At 61.6% G+C, this 16,367-nt stretch overlaps 1 protein-coding gene across 2 annotated transcripts; it reads left to right on the forward strand.

The window, feature by feature from the left end:
- Positions 1-1,754: 1,754 nt before the first annotated feature.
- Positions 1,755-13,425, forward strand: BCL3 (BCL3 transcription coactivator). Of its 2 annotated transcripts, XM_064581888.1 has the most exons (9): positions 1,758-2,244; positions 3,889-4,042; positions 8,404-8,512; positions 8,757-8,961; positions 9,068-9,156; positions 9,379-9,456; positions 10,089-10,256; positions 10,507-10,624; positions 12,811-13,425. In XM_064581888.1, the coding sequence occupies exons 1-9, from the start codon at positions 1,989-1,991 to the stop codon at positions 12,996-12,998; spliced, it is 1,365 nt and encodes a 454-aa protein (XP_064437958.1). In that variant the 5' UTR covers positions 1,758-1,988; the 3' UTR covers positions 12,999-13,425. The 2 variants fall into 2 exon arrangements, with proteins under 2 accessions (XP_064437959.1, XP_064437958.1); XM_064581889.1 differs by lacking the exon at positions 10,089-10,256 and having other exon boundaries at positions 1,755-2,244.
- The last annotated feature ends 2,942 nt before the right edge of the window (positions 13,426-16,367 follow it).

A 16,367-nucleotide genomic window follows, 5' to 3' on the forward strand; every position in this document is an offset into this window, starting at 1 on the left:
GGTGGATGAGAACACCAGCACCCAAACTTTCCAACCTAATTCCTTCCTTTGAAGCTACTCCAACACGGGGAGGCCAGGGATGATGTTGGCCCCATTTGCCAGAAGACCAAACTGAGTCTCAAGACAAAGGACTTGTCTGAGGTCCCACGGGGAGCAAGGAGTGGAGGTGGGATTTGGGCCCAGACCTTGCCCCCAAATGTTTCCCCATTACAGGGGCTAAGGGACCCAGAGAGAGGCAGAAAGGAGAGAAGGGGGAAGGGGTGAGGCCTCTCTCTGCCCACAGCTGCTCCTCAAATCCCTGGTTAACGATCCACTCGGGTGGGGCCGGAGTCCTGGGCAAAGTCCCTTCCTGGGGACCGGGGCCCCACAGCGGATTTTCAGGGCCCCAGAGAGACGCTGCTAGGGAGACAGAGACACAGACAGAGATTGGGAGACAAAAAGAGAGAGGGGGCGGGGCCGGAGACGGGGAGAGGGAGGCCAGGGATGGATGGAGGGACAGAGTTGCAGAGACAGGGGGAGACACAAAGAGAACCAGGGGGACCTGCGTGCCTCCTGGACAGATCCGGGGTGCAGCCCCCATTCCTCTGCGCCACCACCCCCCCGCCCAAGTCCCCAAAGCCTCCCCCTTGGCCTCCCGTAACTCGGTGACCCGGACTCAACCCCAGCGACAGCCCCGCCTCAAGGGAAATCCGGGAAAGCCCCGCGCCGCTGGGGTCCCTCCCCGGGGCGGAGAGAAGGGAGGTAGGGGAGGGGCCCCGGAAAAGGCCCGCCTCTGCCCCTCCCCGCCCACCCGCTCCAGCCTGCCTCTGAGTCATGCCCCCAACCCGCCCGGCCTGTTCCCCACCCACCAACCCCACCCGGAGGGGAGGGGATTGTGGGGGAGAAGGGGTAGCCAGACTGCCACCCCCACCCCCACCCCTGGCCCGGGCTGTGGTCGCCCTGACTCTGGTCTTGTGTCTCCGCGTCTCTTGCTATCTCTCTGTCTCTCTTTCCCTTGGTCTCTCACGGTCTCTTCGCCCAGAAGCTCGGGCTGGGTGCAGGGATCCCTCAGGGCGAGACACATCCAGCGTTTCTCTGTGCACTTTCCCACCGCACCCCACCCCCAGCGAAGTTCAGACCCACGGTCGGGACACCTGGAGGACGCAGAGATGGCGACAGGGCAGGCAGAGGGACGGTGCCTGGGCGCCTGCCGAGAGCGGTCCCTGACCTGGGGGTGTCTTTTTTCCTCCCGCAAAGGAGGAAACGGCTCAGCGAAGGGAAGTGCCTGGTCAAGGTCACCCGGCGAGGAAGTGGGGAGTCGGGACTCGAACCCGCGTCCTAGTGAGCCCAGGGCCTCCTGGAATCCCTCCCTAGGGGAGAGGCTGAGGGCAGACAGCACTCGAGAGACGGAGAGATAGGGAGAGACACAGAGGCAAGAGAGACAGAGGCAGTGAGAACCGAAACACAGACGGAGGGACACAGGGAGAGAGACCGAGACCCAGAAAGACACCTATCCGGACGGGAGAGTCAGAGACAGTCAGAGACTCAGAGATACAGAGAGAGAGAGAGACAAACAGCCGGGAAGACCAAAACACTGAGGCAGCGACTGAGAGAGGCCCGCAGCCGCAGGGGTGGGGACCCCCGCCGCCTGACCCCGCCTCCCGTCGCCCCCGCCCCCACGTTGGGGCCCAGCCGCCGGGGGCGCCGCGGGGTCGGGAGGGGGCGGGCGCGGGGCGCGGCGCGGGCGGGGCCCTCGGCGAGCCGCTCCGCGAGGCGGCGGGAGCGGCGGCGGGTCCAGGAAACCCCTGGGGTGGACGGGTGGCCCCGGGGGGGGCGGCGGGGGGGCCGGGGGCGGGGAGGCGGGCGACCGGTACCGCCCCGGCCGACAAAAGTCCCTTCAGTTCAGCCGGCGGCAGGGGAAGTCCCGGCGCCCGGCGCAGCCACCCTCCGGTGCCGCCGAGCCGAGCCGCGCTCCGGCCGCCCGCTCGGCCGCCGTCTCCGGCGGCCCAATGCCCCGATGCCCCGCGGGGGCCATGGACGAGGGGCCCGTGGACCTGCGCACCCGGCCCAAGGCCGCCGGGCCCCCCGGCGCGGCGCTGCCGCTCCGCAAGCGCCCCCTGCGCGCGCCCTCCCCGGAACCCGCCGCCCCCCGCGGCGCCGCGGGCCCAGCTGTCCCCCCGGATCCCCTAGGCGGCGGCTCCGACCCCCCGGCGGTCCCCGCGGCCCCCCACGGACTGGCCCGGCCAGAGGCGCTTTACTACCAGGGTGAGTGGCTCCCACGGGTCCTGGCCAGATGGGGGTCAGACAGGGCATAGGGTCACCAGAGCCAGGGAACAGTTCAGGACGCAAATGCAGGGGCTCCCAGGGAGCTGAGAAGCAGGCGGACAGAATCCAAGGTCCCAAGGACACAGATATGGGGTTCCTGGGGAGCTGGGAGGGGGCAGAGCCTGAGGTCCCGGGGACACAGTTATGGGAACATCAGGGAGCAATGTCTTGGGACACAGATATGGGGGTCCCAGGACGCTGGGTGTCAGGGGGCCCTGGGGGACAGAGCCCAAAGTCCGAAAGCCACAGATGTGGGGACCCAGGAGACAGTGCCTAGCGGTACTGATATGAAAGTCTCTGGGAATCAAGGGGGCAGAGCCTATAGTCCCAAGAACACAGAGTTATAAGCTCTTTAGAACCCAGATATCTAGGATTATGAGGACTCAACGCTTAGGCCCAAGAAACTGGGGTTCTTGGCATCCAGATATGTGGTGTCAAAAGGAGTCAGGGAAACAGCGACTCAGGTTCTAAGAAGACAGATATTAGGGACGTCAGCATATCAGAATCTCAGGAACCTGATATCAGGGAAGAGTGGGAATCAGGAGAACAGAGTTGGAGTTTTAAGCACCCCAATATCTGGAATCACAAGGATGCAAGGAAACAGGCCCAGATAATGGGGGTCCTGAGGAGCCAGTAGGACAGAGATCTCGGGTTCTGGGCACCCAGTTATGTATGGTCACACAGCCTCAGGGTCTCATCTGAGGTCAGGAAGTCAAGGGGTCACAAAGTCACAGCTTGGGGATGGAGGGGTCTAGGAATGGGGGACAGGACTGGGAAATTCTGGGACTGAAGGATTTAGGGCCAAGATGAAGAATTTAGGCAAAAGGCTGCAAGGCACCAAGGTCTGGTACTGGAGATACGAGGACCTGCAAACTTGGGGGTGCACGGATGGCGGCCCCCAAGGATCAGGAGATGACAGAAGGCCAAACACCATTCTCCCCATCCTATCTCAAGGAAGGGGCATCCCCTACCACAGGTGTGCCACATCACCCATCCCTGAGTGACCCCAAAGCTGCAGAGAGCCCATGCCTCCACTGCGTGTGTACATGCCTCCACTGCCCCCTCCCCTTTCCCATTCCCTGGATGAGAACCCAGGCCTCCGTTTTCCCCATCTGTATGATGGGTGGAAATGGCTTCGACCGCTGCCATGGTTGGTGTCTGACTCCACTCCTCTCTCCTTCTGACCCACCCTTCTCCCCAACTCTCTACAGTCACCCACACCCTACACCTAGTGCTTCATCCATTCTTACCTCCTTCAACCACAAATTTACTCAGCAAATAGGCCCTGGGGTCCCCCTGGTGGGTGATGATGGGGTTCAGGGCCATGCCTACTAGGAGACGGGGAGTCAGATTAGTGAAAAGTGACAACAGTGACCAGGGCTCACAGGGGATGGTGAAAGGGGAAGCCGCCTGAGCCCAGATGGATGTGGAAGGCCAGGTTGTCTTGGGCCTTTATGGCCCAGTATGAAATGCAAAAGGTACCTAGAAAAAGGGGCAGGTGACACAGCAGGTGCGAAGGCCTGGAAGCAGGGGTGGGCTGAGGGTCTGCGGGCTTGGCCTCACCCATGTCCTTTCTCTGTCCAGGACCTTTACTGCCCATTTATCCCACCCCGACTATGGGCTCCCTCTTTCCTCTCCTGAACCTGCCTACACCCCTGTACCCCATGGTGTGCTCCATGGAACACCCCTTGTCGGCTGACATCGCTGTGGCCACCCGTGCAGATGAGGACGGAGACACGTGAGTAAAGCGCCCCCCCCCCCCATGAATGCCGGCCCTGCACCCACCTCACCCACCACAACACAGGGGCACCCAGCTTGGGCTTTCGAGTTCTCTCAACCTGTTTCCACTGCAGGCTGTGACTTGGAGCAAGGCTTCCCCCCCACCCCCACTCTGCGCCTCAGTTTCCTCTTCTGAAAAATGGGCAGTCTGAGAGCACTTACCTCCTAGGATTGTTTTTGAAGCAGGGGACTTCAAAATTTTTATCAAAATCCAAACATGAGAGGGGTGCCTGGCTGCTCGGTCGGTAGAGCATGCAAGCTCTTAATCTTGGGGTTGTGAGTTCAAGTTCCACGTTGGGTATAGAGATTACTTTTAAAAAATAAAATATACCCAAAGATACCCAAAAATTCTTTAAAAAAAAATCCAAACATGTGAAAGATACTTCACTGATTGATTTGTTACGTGAATTATACACGTTAAGCTCTTAGCACTGAGCCTGGTAGGTTATAAGTGCTCAGTAAGTATTAATTAATATTATTGTTATGATTACTTTATGCTAAACCCAGCACACATCCACACATAGAAGTTTGAAATAAAACTTGCACAGAACAAAACAAGAGTCACCCTTACTAGATGGGCTCCACTCTGTATTTTCTATTCTAGTCTGTTTCATGGTCATAGAGGTCAATTAATTTGACGATCCCTTTAAACTGATTTCACACATCCCATAGTTTCTCCCCTGTGGTTGGGAGAACGTGCCCTTGAGGCTGCTGAAAACCCCTGCAGGGGAAGGGTCAGCTCTGTGCTTAGCACTCAACACCCTTGACCATGCCGATAATTATTTTATCCACCCAGGTTTGAATTTCAGCTGGCCACTTTCTCGCCCCTCTCTGCCAGAGTTTCCCCCTGTAAAAACAAGAACTATAAGCGTGTGAAAGTCTGTGAGGCAGACAAGAGATCGCTTCTACCAAGTGCCTATCTGGGAATTGGTAGGGATGGAAAGGACAGGCTCACTGCTGCAGAAAATGGGGGAGAGGGGGAGGCCTCCATCACTGGCCAACTTGGTGACTTTACATCCCTGAGCCTCGGTGCCCCTTTCTGGAAATCGGGGCTCATATCGGACCTACCAAAATTAGGATTCAGTGCAATGATGTACACACGCAGAGAACATAGAATAGGGCCAGGCACACAGTAGGTCCTCCACACAGGGGAGTGGGGCAGGGAGTGTTCTCACAGAGCTCCCCAGGGGCTTCTGGGCCATTCTGTGAGTCCTAGCAGGAGAAAGTGCCTGAGAAGTCTAAAAGGCTGAATAAAACTAGTTCCCTCCCACTCTGGGTACCTCTGGGGTCATCTGCGAAATAATTTGTATCTGCCCCCAGGGGTGATTTGTTTGCAGCCTGTGAATGCAGGGTGCAGAAGGCGACCTGGCACACCAGTCTCAAATCCTGCGCCCCACCCGCCCTCCCCCGCTCTCCCCCCTCTCCCCCCTCCCCTCCAAAGCAAACACTTCAGCCTCAGCTGCCTGTTGGGGGAAATCCCTTCCCGCAGAACTTGACCGCAGCCCAGCTGCTTGCCTCCCCCACGTCAGCAGCCGTCACTCACTCGCAGCCTCCCCCTCCTGGCGTTCAGTCTAACCTTAACCCCTTCCGCTGGGGCCAAGACTTTACCGGAATGGACAGCTGGCTAGCCTGGGGGTGGGGGAGGGAGACACGCTAAGTCTGGGTCCCCAAAGCAGCCAAGCTTAGTTGGGAGCCTGGACTTCTAGGGACTGAAGAGAGCAAGAATCTCGGGGCATCTGGACCCTCAAGAGGTCAGGCACCGGAAAGCTAGAGGTCTCGGTCTCCAAGAGAGAGGGGAGGTGTTCTGAGTCCCAGAGAGCAGACGTCGGGGTACTGTATTCCTTGACCCCTGGGGGGTTAAGGAACAGGGTATAGAGCAGCTTGGGGATCTATAACTCCCAGGGACTGGAGAAGTTGGTATCCGCAAAGAGTTAGGGCACAGTATAACCGGGTCCTAAGAGATCTCAGGGGTGGATGCCGGGATCTGGGGGATTGGGAGCCAGCTGGAGTCTGAGCCCTGAAGGGTGGAGTTCCAGAGGGGCCCCTAGGCTGGAAAACTTGGGGTCCTTCCCCCCAGGGAAGCTTGGGTCTCTTTGGCTGGCCTCCCTCCTGCTCCACCCCACGCGAGGATGGAAGTGGGGGTGCCGGGGGTGGCTGGGGTAGATCCCCGGCGGGAGGCTTCCCTCCCCGGGGAGCAGGAAGCGGAGCCCCGCCCAGCAGACCTGTTACTGGAAGTCCGAGGGCTGGGCCGCCCCTCCCGTCCCCACTTCCTCCAGCCCCGCCCCACCCCCTGCAGCCCGCGCGTTTATGGGAACTCAGGCCTGGACGGTTTCTCTGAAATCATTCGCTCCCTCTGCCCTCGCTTAACCCCGCCCGCCCCGAGAGGGACCCAGGCCAGGCTTCCTGGGAGATGAAGGGAGGGAAGGGAGCCCTTCTCCGGGTCGCACCCCACCCCACCCCCCCGCCCCGGCCCAGGTCCGGCCCCTCCCCCAACATTTTCCTTTTAAATTTGGCTCTCACGGATCGGGATCTCCAGGTTCAGCATTTCACCTGCAGAGCTCCTGTGGGGAGGTGGGCGCTACCGTACGGAGGAGAAAACCGGAGGGCCACGTGACTTTGCTCTAGCACACACAGCTAGGGAGGGTTGCAGCCTAATCTGCACCCCTGGCCTGCTTGGCCCCCCAAAGCCACCACCGCCCCCCGGGGAGAGGGGGGCGAGGTTGCTGCAGGATCTCTCCACCATCACCAAAGCACTTAAGAGAGCTGGTTTACCGTGTGGATTTTGGAAGCACATCCCACAGTGGGGAGAACCCCTGTTCACCTGCCTTAGCAAGGCTCTGGGTAGTAAGAGGCAGTGGTGGGTGAGAAAGTCGTTGCTCCAGTAAATGGACGTCAAGAGAACGGTCTGCAGCCTGTGTGTATGCGGTCACCCTTGTAAGCTCAGTGCTAATGTCCCCCCCCCACACACACACAGAGTCATCCCAGATTGCCCTCAACTCTAAATGGCTCTTCCAGGTTTGGGGCTGTGGGAAGGAGCCCGAAGGGTATTGGGAAGCAGGACTGGGCAGAAATTGGGCTGCTGGGAGTCTCAGCAGGGCCTTAGCTGCCTCACGGGGACGGGAGCAGCTGCAGCGGCCTTTAGAGATGGGACCAGAAGGCTAGGCCCTCTATGCCAGCACCGACAGGTCACTGGATGCCGTGGGATGGCAGCTGCCCCCCGCTCAGGACCCTGGCAAGCAGTGCTTTTCAGCGGAGGGTAATTCCCAGAGAGAGCTGAGAGCCGACAGCCTTCCCAGAAGCTGGGGGAGTGAGTCCTTCAGTCCAGAAGGGGGGATCTGGGTCGCACAGCCCCGGGTGTCCAGCACAGTGACTCCATCCCAGTCCATCCCACCTCCCCTCTGGGCAAAAATCCCTCCAAGTAGATGCACTGGGGTTGGAGGCTGAGCATGACTCGCAGTGACAACTGCTGAAGAGAACTTCCCACTCAGATCACAGATGAGCAAGCCGGGGCCGGACGGGAGCGGTGGGAGCATGCTCGCCAGCCTCAAGGATGGCCAGGGATCACCACCATGGATTCATTTATTCAGGGCATGCTTATGGAGCACCTGCTGTCAGCCCCAGCCGCACTCCGGGGCACGGGGCAGGGACCAAAGCAGACAAAACGCCCTGCCCAGGTGGCGCTGACATTCTAGAAGGGGAGATTCAGACAGGAAACAAAGCAAACTGTACAATGTCGGGTGATGATGTGGAGGAAAATTAAGCAGGGGAGGGGGGGAAGGGGAGTGAGCCGTGGCCACACCATTCCGGCAGAGGCCCAAATGCGGGGAGCAAGTGGTGCAGATGATCTGGGGGATGACTGTTCCAGGCAGAAGGAACAGCCAGTGCAAAGGCTCTGGGAGGCAAGCAAGTGTGCTTATTCTGTTCGAGGCACAGCAAGGAAGCCAAGCAGAGCGAAGAGAGCAGATGGAGAAGAAGCCAAAGGGATTGAAGAGGGGGAGGCAAGATCACAGAGGGCCTGTTTGGCCCTGATTCCGAGGGTTCTGAGCAGAGGAGGGACCTGACCTGATTGAGGTTGCAAAAGGGTCTCTCTGGCTGCTGTGTGGGAGACAGACAGCAGGGCAGGGGTGGAAGGAAGCAGGGAACAGTCCAGGAGGGAGGAGATGGTGGCTGAACCAGGATGGAGGGGAGTGAGGGTCAGGAAAAGTGGTTGGATTCTGTATACGCTTCCAAAGTACCCGGCACGTGTTGGACTCGGCACCGCGAAGTGTATGGGGGTGAGAGGTGACCAGCCCCTAATGCTTGTGATCCCCCCCTCCCCAGGCCACTCCACATTGCCGTGGTGCAGGGCAATCTGGCAGCTGTGCATCAGCTGGTCAGCCTCTTCCAGCATGGGGGCCGGGAGCTGGATATCTACAACAACCTCCGACAGGTGAGCCTGGCGGCCTGGATCTGATGGAAGAGAGGCCTGAGGGTCTGGACTCCTGAGTCCTAGGAGCTGGGGAGTCCTGAGGAGCTGGTGGGGGGCAGCGGTGGGGAGCCTGACTCTTGAATCTGATCGGAGGACTGACTCCAGATTTCTGGTACCTGGATAAGACTGGAGCTCGGGGTCAGGACTGGGACGCAGGGCAGGGCACAGGTCCCTCACAGTCTCTGTGCACCCCCCTCCCCCCCAGACACCGCTACACCTGGCAGTGATCACCACATTGCCATCCGTGGTCCGGCTGCTAGTGCTGGCTGGTGCCAGCCCCATGGCACTGGACCGCCATGGCCAGACAGCAGCCCACCTGGCGTGTGAGCACCGCAGCCCGACCTGCCTGCGGGCCCTGCTGGACAGCGCAGCCCCGGGCACCGTGGACCTGGAGGCCCGCAATTACGACGGTGAGCTCCTACCCCGGCGCCGGGTGGGGCTGTCTGGCAAGACCTGAGGTCTTTCCGGGCCTCCAAAGCCCCAGGCCCAGGTTAACCGAGTCTTCCTGTACCTCAGGGCTCACCGCCCTGCACGTGGCCGTGAACATGGAGTGCCCCGAAGCCGTGCTGCTCTTGCTGGAGCGCGGTGCCGACATCGACGCGGTGGTGAGCGGACGCGGGCCGGGGGTGGGGCCAAGAGGAGCCGGGGCGGGGAGGCGGGGCGGGACCCCCAAGGGGCGGGGCTTGCGTGGGAGCCTGCGCGAGTGGGTGGGTGGGGCTTCAAGTATCTAACCCGATTGAGATGCTGGACCAAGCGGCTGGGATACTGGCAGCCGGCTGATTGGGCCGAGCTTGGAGAGGCTCAAAGACCTTCCCTCCTTTCTGCAGGACATTAAAAGCGGCCGCTCCCCGCTCATCCACGCAGTGGAAAACAACAGCCTTAGTATGGTGCAGCTGCTGCTGCAGGTGGGTACGGTCCCTGCCCTTGGCCTCTCGCCCACCCCTTCCTCCAGCACCAGCCCAGCAGTCGCCCCGTCCCTGGCTTCCAGCTCAGGCTCCCGCTCTTGCGCCGCTTCCAGATCTGTCCCTTCCTTCTAGGCCTCGTTATGTCAACCCTATGCTTCACCCCCCCGGCTGCCCTCTTGTCCCGGGACTTCTCCCTGTCCTCCCCCGTCCCCCAAATGAGCCGGGCCCGGCGCAGACTGCCTTGCTCACCCTGCCTTCCCGCTTTGGCCCTTTATGCGTCCTGTCCCTTCCGCCCCGCCTCGACTCTGGACCTTTCCTTTCTCTGACTCCGCCCCTACTTCGGCTGGCCGGGACCGTGGGCCGATCAGCGGGAGTCCAGCCCGGGTTGATCCGTTCGCCAGCCCGGTCCCGCTCCGGCGCACCTTGGGTTCTGGCTTCCACCCTTCTGTCAGCCACCGCGGATCCAGTCCCGCCCCGGTCCTGGCGTCGGTCCGGGCCACCAGCCTGCGTCCCCCGCCCTTCGCTCGGACCCCATCCCGGCCCCGCCCCTCCCCTGGCCCCGCCCCGTCCACCGCCCCGGCGCGGGTCCGGCGCGGCGGTGGCGGTCCTGACCCGTCCCTCCCGCCCCGCAGCACGGCGCCAACGTGAACGCTCAGATGTACTCGGGCAGCTCGGCGCTGCACTCGGCGTCTGGCCGCGGGCTCCTCCCGCTCGTGCGCACGCTGGTCCGCAGCGGCGCCGACAGTGGCCTCAAGAACTGCCACAACGACACGCCGCTCATGGTGGCGCGCAGCCGCCGGGTGAGTGTGCGCGCTGGGAGGGCAGGTGCCCGAGCGCCGGTCCGCGTGGATGCGACACCTCGGTGCGCGCGCGTGTCTGTGCCGGTGCGTGGGGCGGGGGGGGGGGGCGTAGCGGGACAGCCTGTGGGTCCCAGCGAGCTCTGACAGGGGACATGGAGGCACGAAGCAGACCCCGTGCACGAAGAGAACGGAGAGAGGGAGAGCAGTGTGGGCAGGAGTAGCCTGATGGTGACCTCCCATCTTCCCACAGGTCATCGACATCCTGAGGGGGAAGGCGACCCGGCCTGCTCCTGCATCACAGCCAGAGCCCTCGCCCGAACACAGTGCCACCACCTCCCCTGAGAGCAGCAGCCTCCTCAGCTCCAACGGTGAGAACCTAGCTCCCGCCACCAGCTGTCCAGCTTGGCCTCCCCTGGACCCTCCAGGCCCCCAGCGCCTGCTCCCCCAGAACCCTCCAGGCCCCCAGCGCCTGCTCCCCCAGAACCCTCCAGGCCCCCAGCCCCTGCTCTCCCAGCCCCTCCAGGCCCCCAGCCCATCCTCCCCCAGAACCTTCCAGGCCCCCAGCCTCTGCTCCCCCAGCCCCTGCTCCCCCAGCCCCTCCAGGCCCCCAGCCCCTCCTCCCCCAGGACCCTCCAGGCCCCCAGCCCTGTCTTCCCACAGAGCCATGCAGGCCCCCAGCCCATCCTCCAGGTCCCCAGCCCCTGCTCCCCCAAAACCCTCCAGGCCCCCAGCTCCTGCTCCCCCAGCCCCTCCAGGCCCCCAGCCCCTCCTCCAGGCCCCCAGCCCATCTTCCCCCAGAACCCTCCAGGCCCCCAGCCCCACCTCACCCAGAGCCCTCCAGGCCCCCAGCCCCTCCTCCCCAAGAACCTTCCAGGCCCCCAGCCCCTCCTCCCACAGAGCCATGCAGGCCCCCAGCCCATCCTCCAGGCCCCCAGCCTGTCCTCCCCCAGAGCCCTCCAGGCCCCCAGCCCCTGCTCCCCCAGAACTCTCCAGGGTCCCAGCCCCTGCTCCCCCAGAACCCTCCAGGCCCCAGGCCCTGCTCCCCCAGCCCCTCCAGGCCCCCAGCCCATCCTTCCCCAGAACCCTCCAGGCCCCTAGCCTCTGCTCCCCCAGCCCCTCCAGGCCCCTAGCCCAACCTCTCCCAGAACCCTCCAGGTCCCCAGCCCCTGCTCCCCCAGAACCCTCCAGGCCCCCAGCGCCTGCTCCCGCAGCCCCTCCAGGCCCCCAGCCCCTCCTCCCCCAGGACCCTCCAGGCCCCCAGCCCTGTCTTCCCACAGAGCCATGCAGGCCCCCAGCCCCTCCTCCAGGCCCCCAGCCCATCCTCCCCCAGAACCCTCCAGGCCCCCAGCCCCTGCTCCCCCAGCCCCTCCAGGCCCCCAGCCCCTCCTCCCCCAGGACCCTCCAGGCCCCCAGCCCTGTCTTCCCACAGAGCCATGCAGGCCCCCAGCCCATCCTCCAGGCCCCCAGCCCCTGCTCCCCCAGAACCCTCCAGGCCCCCAGCCCCTGCTCCCCCAGAACCCTCCAGGCCCCCAGCCCCTGCTCCCCCAGCTCCTCCAGGCTCCCAGCCCATCCTCCCCCAGAACCCTCCAGGCCCCCAGCCTCTGCTCCCCCAGCCCCTCCAGGCCCCTAGCCCATCCTCACCCAGAACCCTCCAGGCCCCCAGCCCCTGCTCCCCCAGCCCCTCCAGGCCCCCAGACCCTCCTCCCCCAGGACCCTCCAGGCCCCAGTCCTGTCTTCCCACAGAGCCATGCAGGCCCCCAGACCCTCCTCCAGGCCCTCAGCCCATCTTCCCCCAGAACCCTCCAGGCCCCCAGCCCCGCCTCACCCAGAGCCCTCCAGGCCCCCAGCCCCTCCTCCCCAAGGACCTTCCAGGCCCCCAGCCCTTCCTCCCACAGAGCCATGCAGGCCCCCAGCTCATCCTCCAGGCCCCCAGCCCGTCCTCCCCCAGAGCCCTCCAGGCCCCCAGCCCCTGCTCCCCCAGCCCCTCCAGGCCCCCAGCCCATCCTCCCCCAGAACCCTCCAGGCCCCCAGCCCCTGCTCCCCCAGCTCCTCCAGGCCCCCAGCCCCTCCTCCCCCAGGACCCTCCAGGCCCCAGTCCTGTCTTCCCACAGAGCCATGCAGACCCCCAGCCCCTCCTCCAGGCCCCCAGCCCATCCTCCCCCAGGACCCTCCAGGCCCCCAGCCCTGTCTTCCCACAGAGCCATGCAGGCCCCCAGCCCATCCTCCAGGCCCCCAACCCCTCCTCCCCCAGAACCTTCCAGGCCCCCAGCTCCTCCTCCCCCAGGACCCTCCAGGCCTCCAGCCCTGTCTTCCCACAGACCCATGCAGGCCCCCAGCCCCTCCTCCCTCAGAGCCCTCCAGGCCCCCAGCCCTTGCTCCCCCAGAACCCTCCAGGCCCCCAGCCCCTCCTCCCCCAGAACATTCCATGCCCCAGCCCCTGCTCCCCCAGAACCCTCTAGGCCCCTGTGCCCTCCTCCAGACCCCCAGAGAGGGCCGGGCCAGTTGGGTCTGGATCCCGTGGCTCATGACACCCACCCCCCTCTTCTTCCCACAGGTCTCCTTTCTGCGTCACCCTCCTCCTCGCCCTCCCAGTCTCCCCCCAAGGACCCACCGGGATTCCCCATGGCTCCCCCCAGTTTCTTCCTTCCTCCCTCATCTCCACCTGCCTTCCTGCCCTTCACTGGGGTCCTCCGAGCCCCTGGCCGGCCAGTGCCCCCCTCCCCAGCTCCAGGAGGCAGCTGAGAGGGATGGGGGGGCAGATCTCAGACTCCTGTGGAGGGACCTCCCTGCCCTGTGGGGTCAACCCTCCTAGAAACTGTGAAGACCTCACTCTGCCCCCCCCTTCAGGACCAGGATTTGCACAGAGCCACAAGCCTCTACCCATAAGGCCCTTCTTCTGAGCAAAGATATTCTCCCGCCTCATCGCCCACCCAGGACTCTCAGCCCTGTTATTCTCAGGCACCAGTCCCCTGTCTGGAATTCCACCCAAATTCCTTCTCCTCCCCCACCCCCCCAGAGCTGGTGGAACCAGGGGATAGTCACTCCTCTCCCCCCCTCCACCCGGATGGATGAGGAGGGGGAGATGGGCCGTATACAGGCACTGATAACGATGTAAATTATTAGGCATTTTGGTTGGATTTCTTTTGTAATAAACTATTTTTGTACCATACCCTGCCGGGGCTGGGCCTCTTGCGTGGGGAGGCCTGGAGGAAGTGCATCCAAGTGTGCACAGCTGGTCGTCCCTCTCCCGCTGACCCCAGGAGTGACCTTGTGAGTCTCCGGCTGAGGATGACACGTGTGGGTGACTCTGGGACTTCCAGCGTGTTCCTTCTTGTGTCACTGTGCCATCCTTTGTGGGGACGATACAAGTGCGTGACATCTTTCTGGGAGACCCTTTTGGATTCCACAGTGACCCTGGCTGTCTGCATGCGTGTGCGTTTCTGAGGTTCGTGGGTCCCTGGGGTATCGCAGCTGACCGGCAGGTGACTGATGGTCTCGGGGCCTGTGTGTGCGTGTGCAGCAGTTGTGAGTGTTCCCAACGTTGAAACCTGTGGTCACCCTGTGACTATGGGTGCGTGACTGCCTCGCTCGGCGTGCCGCGTTTTCTATTCGGTGATTCCAGGGCCCCGCTGACATACTAGGTTTGGGTTTTGACTCTGTGGATGTGTGACTTGGGTATCACCCAGGGTTTGCCTTCATCTTCTGTCACCCCCGTCACAAAGCACCAGCCATTTAGCAGCTTAAAACAACTGATTGATTCACTGGCGGTTCTAGAGGGCCGAAGTCCAAAATCAGTTTCACCGGCCCAAGGTCAAGGTGTCAGCAGGGCTGGTTCCTTTCCAAAGCTCTAGGGGAGAATCCATCCCCTTGCCTTTTCCAGCTTCTAGAGGCACTTGCGTTCCTTGTCTCATGGTCCCTTCTATCACTCTGACCTCTTGCTTCTATCTGCACTCCTTCTTTGTTTTTTTTGTTTGTTTGTTTGTTTTGTTTTTAAAGATTTATTTATTTATTTGAGAAAGAGAATGAGAGAAAACACATGAGAGGGGGGAGGGTCAGAGGCAGAAGCAGGCTCCCTGCTGAGCAGGGAGCCCGATGCGGGACTCGATCCAGGGACTCCAGGATCATGACCTGAGCCGAAGGCAGTCGCTTAACCAACTGAGCCACCCAGGCGCCCTCCTTCTTTGTTTTTTTAAAGATTTTATTTACTTATTTGAGAAAGAGAAAGAGAGCAGGAGGAGGGGTAGAGGGAGGGAGAGAATCTCAAGCAGACGCCCCGCTGAGCACAGAGCCTAACGTGGGGCTTGATCTCATGACCCCGAGATCATGACCTGAGCCAAAAGCAAGAGTCAGACGCTCAACCCCGTGAGCCACCCAGGTGCCCCTCTATCTGCATTTCTACCGGGATCTCCCGCCTCCCTCTTAGAAGGAGGACCCTGCGATTATACTGGACCCACCCAGATAATCCCAAGTTTCTCTCCTCATCATGGCCCTTTTGCCATTTAAAGTCACTTCCTCAAGATTGCAGGGATTAGAACATAGATATCGTTGAGAGCCTTTATTCAGCCGACCCCAGGCTTCAGTCGGAGAAGCAACATTACTAGGAGGTGGGTATACGGATAAGAGACTTGTTACGGGGATCTGAGCATCGGGAAAGGAAGATGGATGGACGGTGGGGGAGACCAAGGACAAGCTGGAACCCCCAAGGAAGGACTCAAACCCCCATTGGTCCCCACTGCCCCCAACCTTGATGAAAGCGGTGTCCTGTGGGAAAAGCTGGCAACCATGGTCCCATTCTATTGGTGAGTGACCATGTGTGTGTTTACTTCTGAGTGATGGTGACTATCTTTTTTTTTTTTTTTTTTAATGGGGGCCTCCCTGAACCTCTGGCTCTTCGTCTATCTTGGCCACTGTGATATTTCTGCTGCCACCACTCCATGACACGTTGTGTCTTTGGGGCCAACTGCCTTAACATCTTCCCGGGAGACAAAGTTGGGTCCCCCTGACTTAGCTGGCTATACGTCTTGGTCTGTGTTTGTGACCACGTGCTGCTGTTTCTGAACCTACTTCTGGGCCACAGTATCCCTGCCAGGGCCTGACCTTGGAGGGTCCACTGGGCTAAGGTCCTAAGGGCTGTTGTCACAAATGGCCACAACCCAGGGGGCGTAAAACAACAGGAAGTTATCCTCCTGTAGTTCTAGAGGCCAGGAGTCTGAAATCAAGTGGTCGGCAGGGTCACACTCCCTCTGACGGCTCCATGCCCCTTCTAGCAGCTGCCGGCCCCCCGCACTCCTGGGCTGTAGCTACAGCCCTCTGTTCCCCCTGCCTCTGTCTTCATGTGGCCTCTCCTTCCTGTGTCTCCTTCACAGGTCTGGGTCTCCTCTTCCATCTCCCGTAAGGACACAGGTCAGTGGGTTTAGGGCCCACCTAGATAATCCAAGATGATCTCATCTCGAGATCCTTCCCGTGATCTTATCTGCAAACACCTTCTTTCCAAATAAGGGCACGTTCACAAGTTCTAGGGGTTAGGATGGGGCCGTATTTTTAAGGGGGGAGGGGCGCACCATTCAACCCCCTACAGAGTGTTACTCTTGGGCCCCGCAAACAGTGGTGCGTGAGAACTTCCCGTGTGATAAGCCCCCCGCCCACATAAGGCCACGCACAATGACCGTCTCTCCAGCAGACCGTGAGCTCTGGGAGGGCAGTGCCAGGCGTCCTTCCCTGCGCCCCCCCCCCCCCCCCACAGCAGCCAGCACACTGCCTGGCCCGGAGCAGACCCTTGAGAAGTGATGGCCGAGGGAATGAGCCTCCTCCACCCCCACCCCTACCCTCCACATCACGGCATCCATGATTCTCTGTGGCTGTATCTGGTCCCGTGTCACCCTGTGTGACCCGTTTGAGGGTACGAATAGAAATGTAGGAGCGCCTGGGTGGCTCAGTCGGTTAGGCATCTGCCTTCAGCTCAGGTCATGATCTCAAGGTCCTGGGATCGAGCCCCTCATCTGACTCCCTGCACAGCCGAGAGTCTGCTTCTCCCTCTCCATCTACCCCTCTCCCCTGCCCATGCTCTCTCTGTGTCAAATGAATAAATACAACCTTAAAAAATAGTAATAA

The sequence above is a fragment of the Mirounga angustirostris genome, unplaced genomic scaffold (genome assembly GCF_029215605.1).
Source record: "Mirounga angustirostris isolate CCGP_5_RB_7025 unplaced genomic scaffold, mMirAng1.0.hap1 SCAF_16, whole genome shotgun sequence".
NCBI classification, from domain to species: Eukaryota; Metazoa; Chordata; class Mammalia; order Carnivora; family Phocidae; genus Mirounga; species Mirounga angustirostris.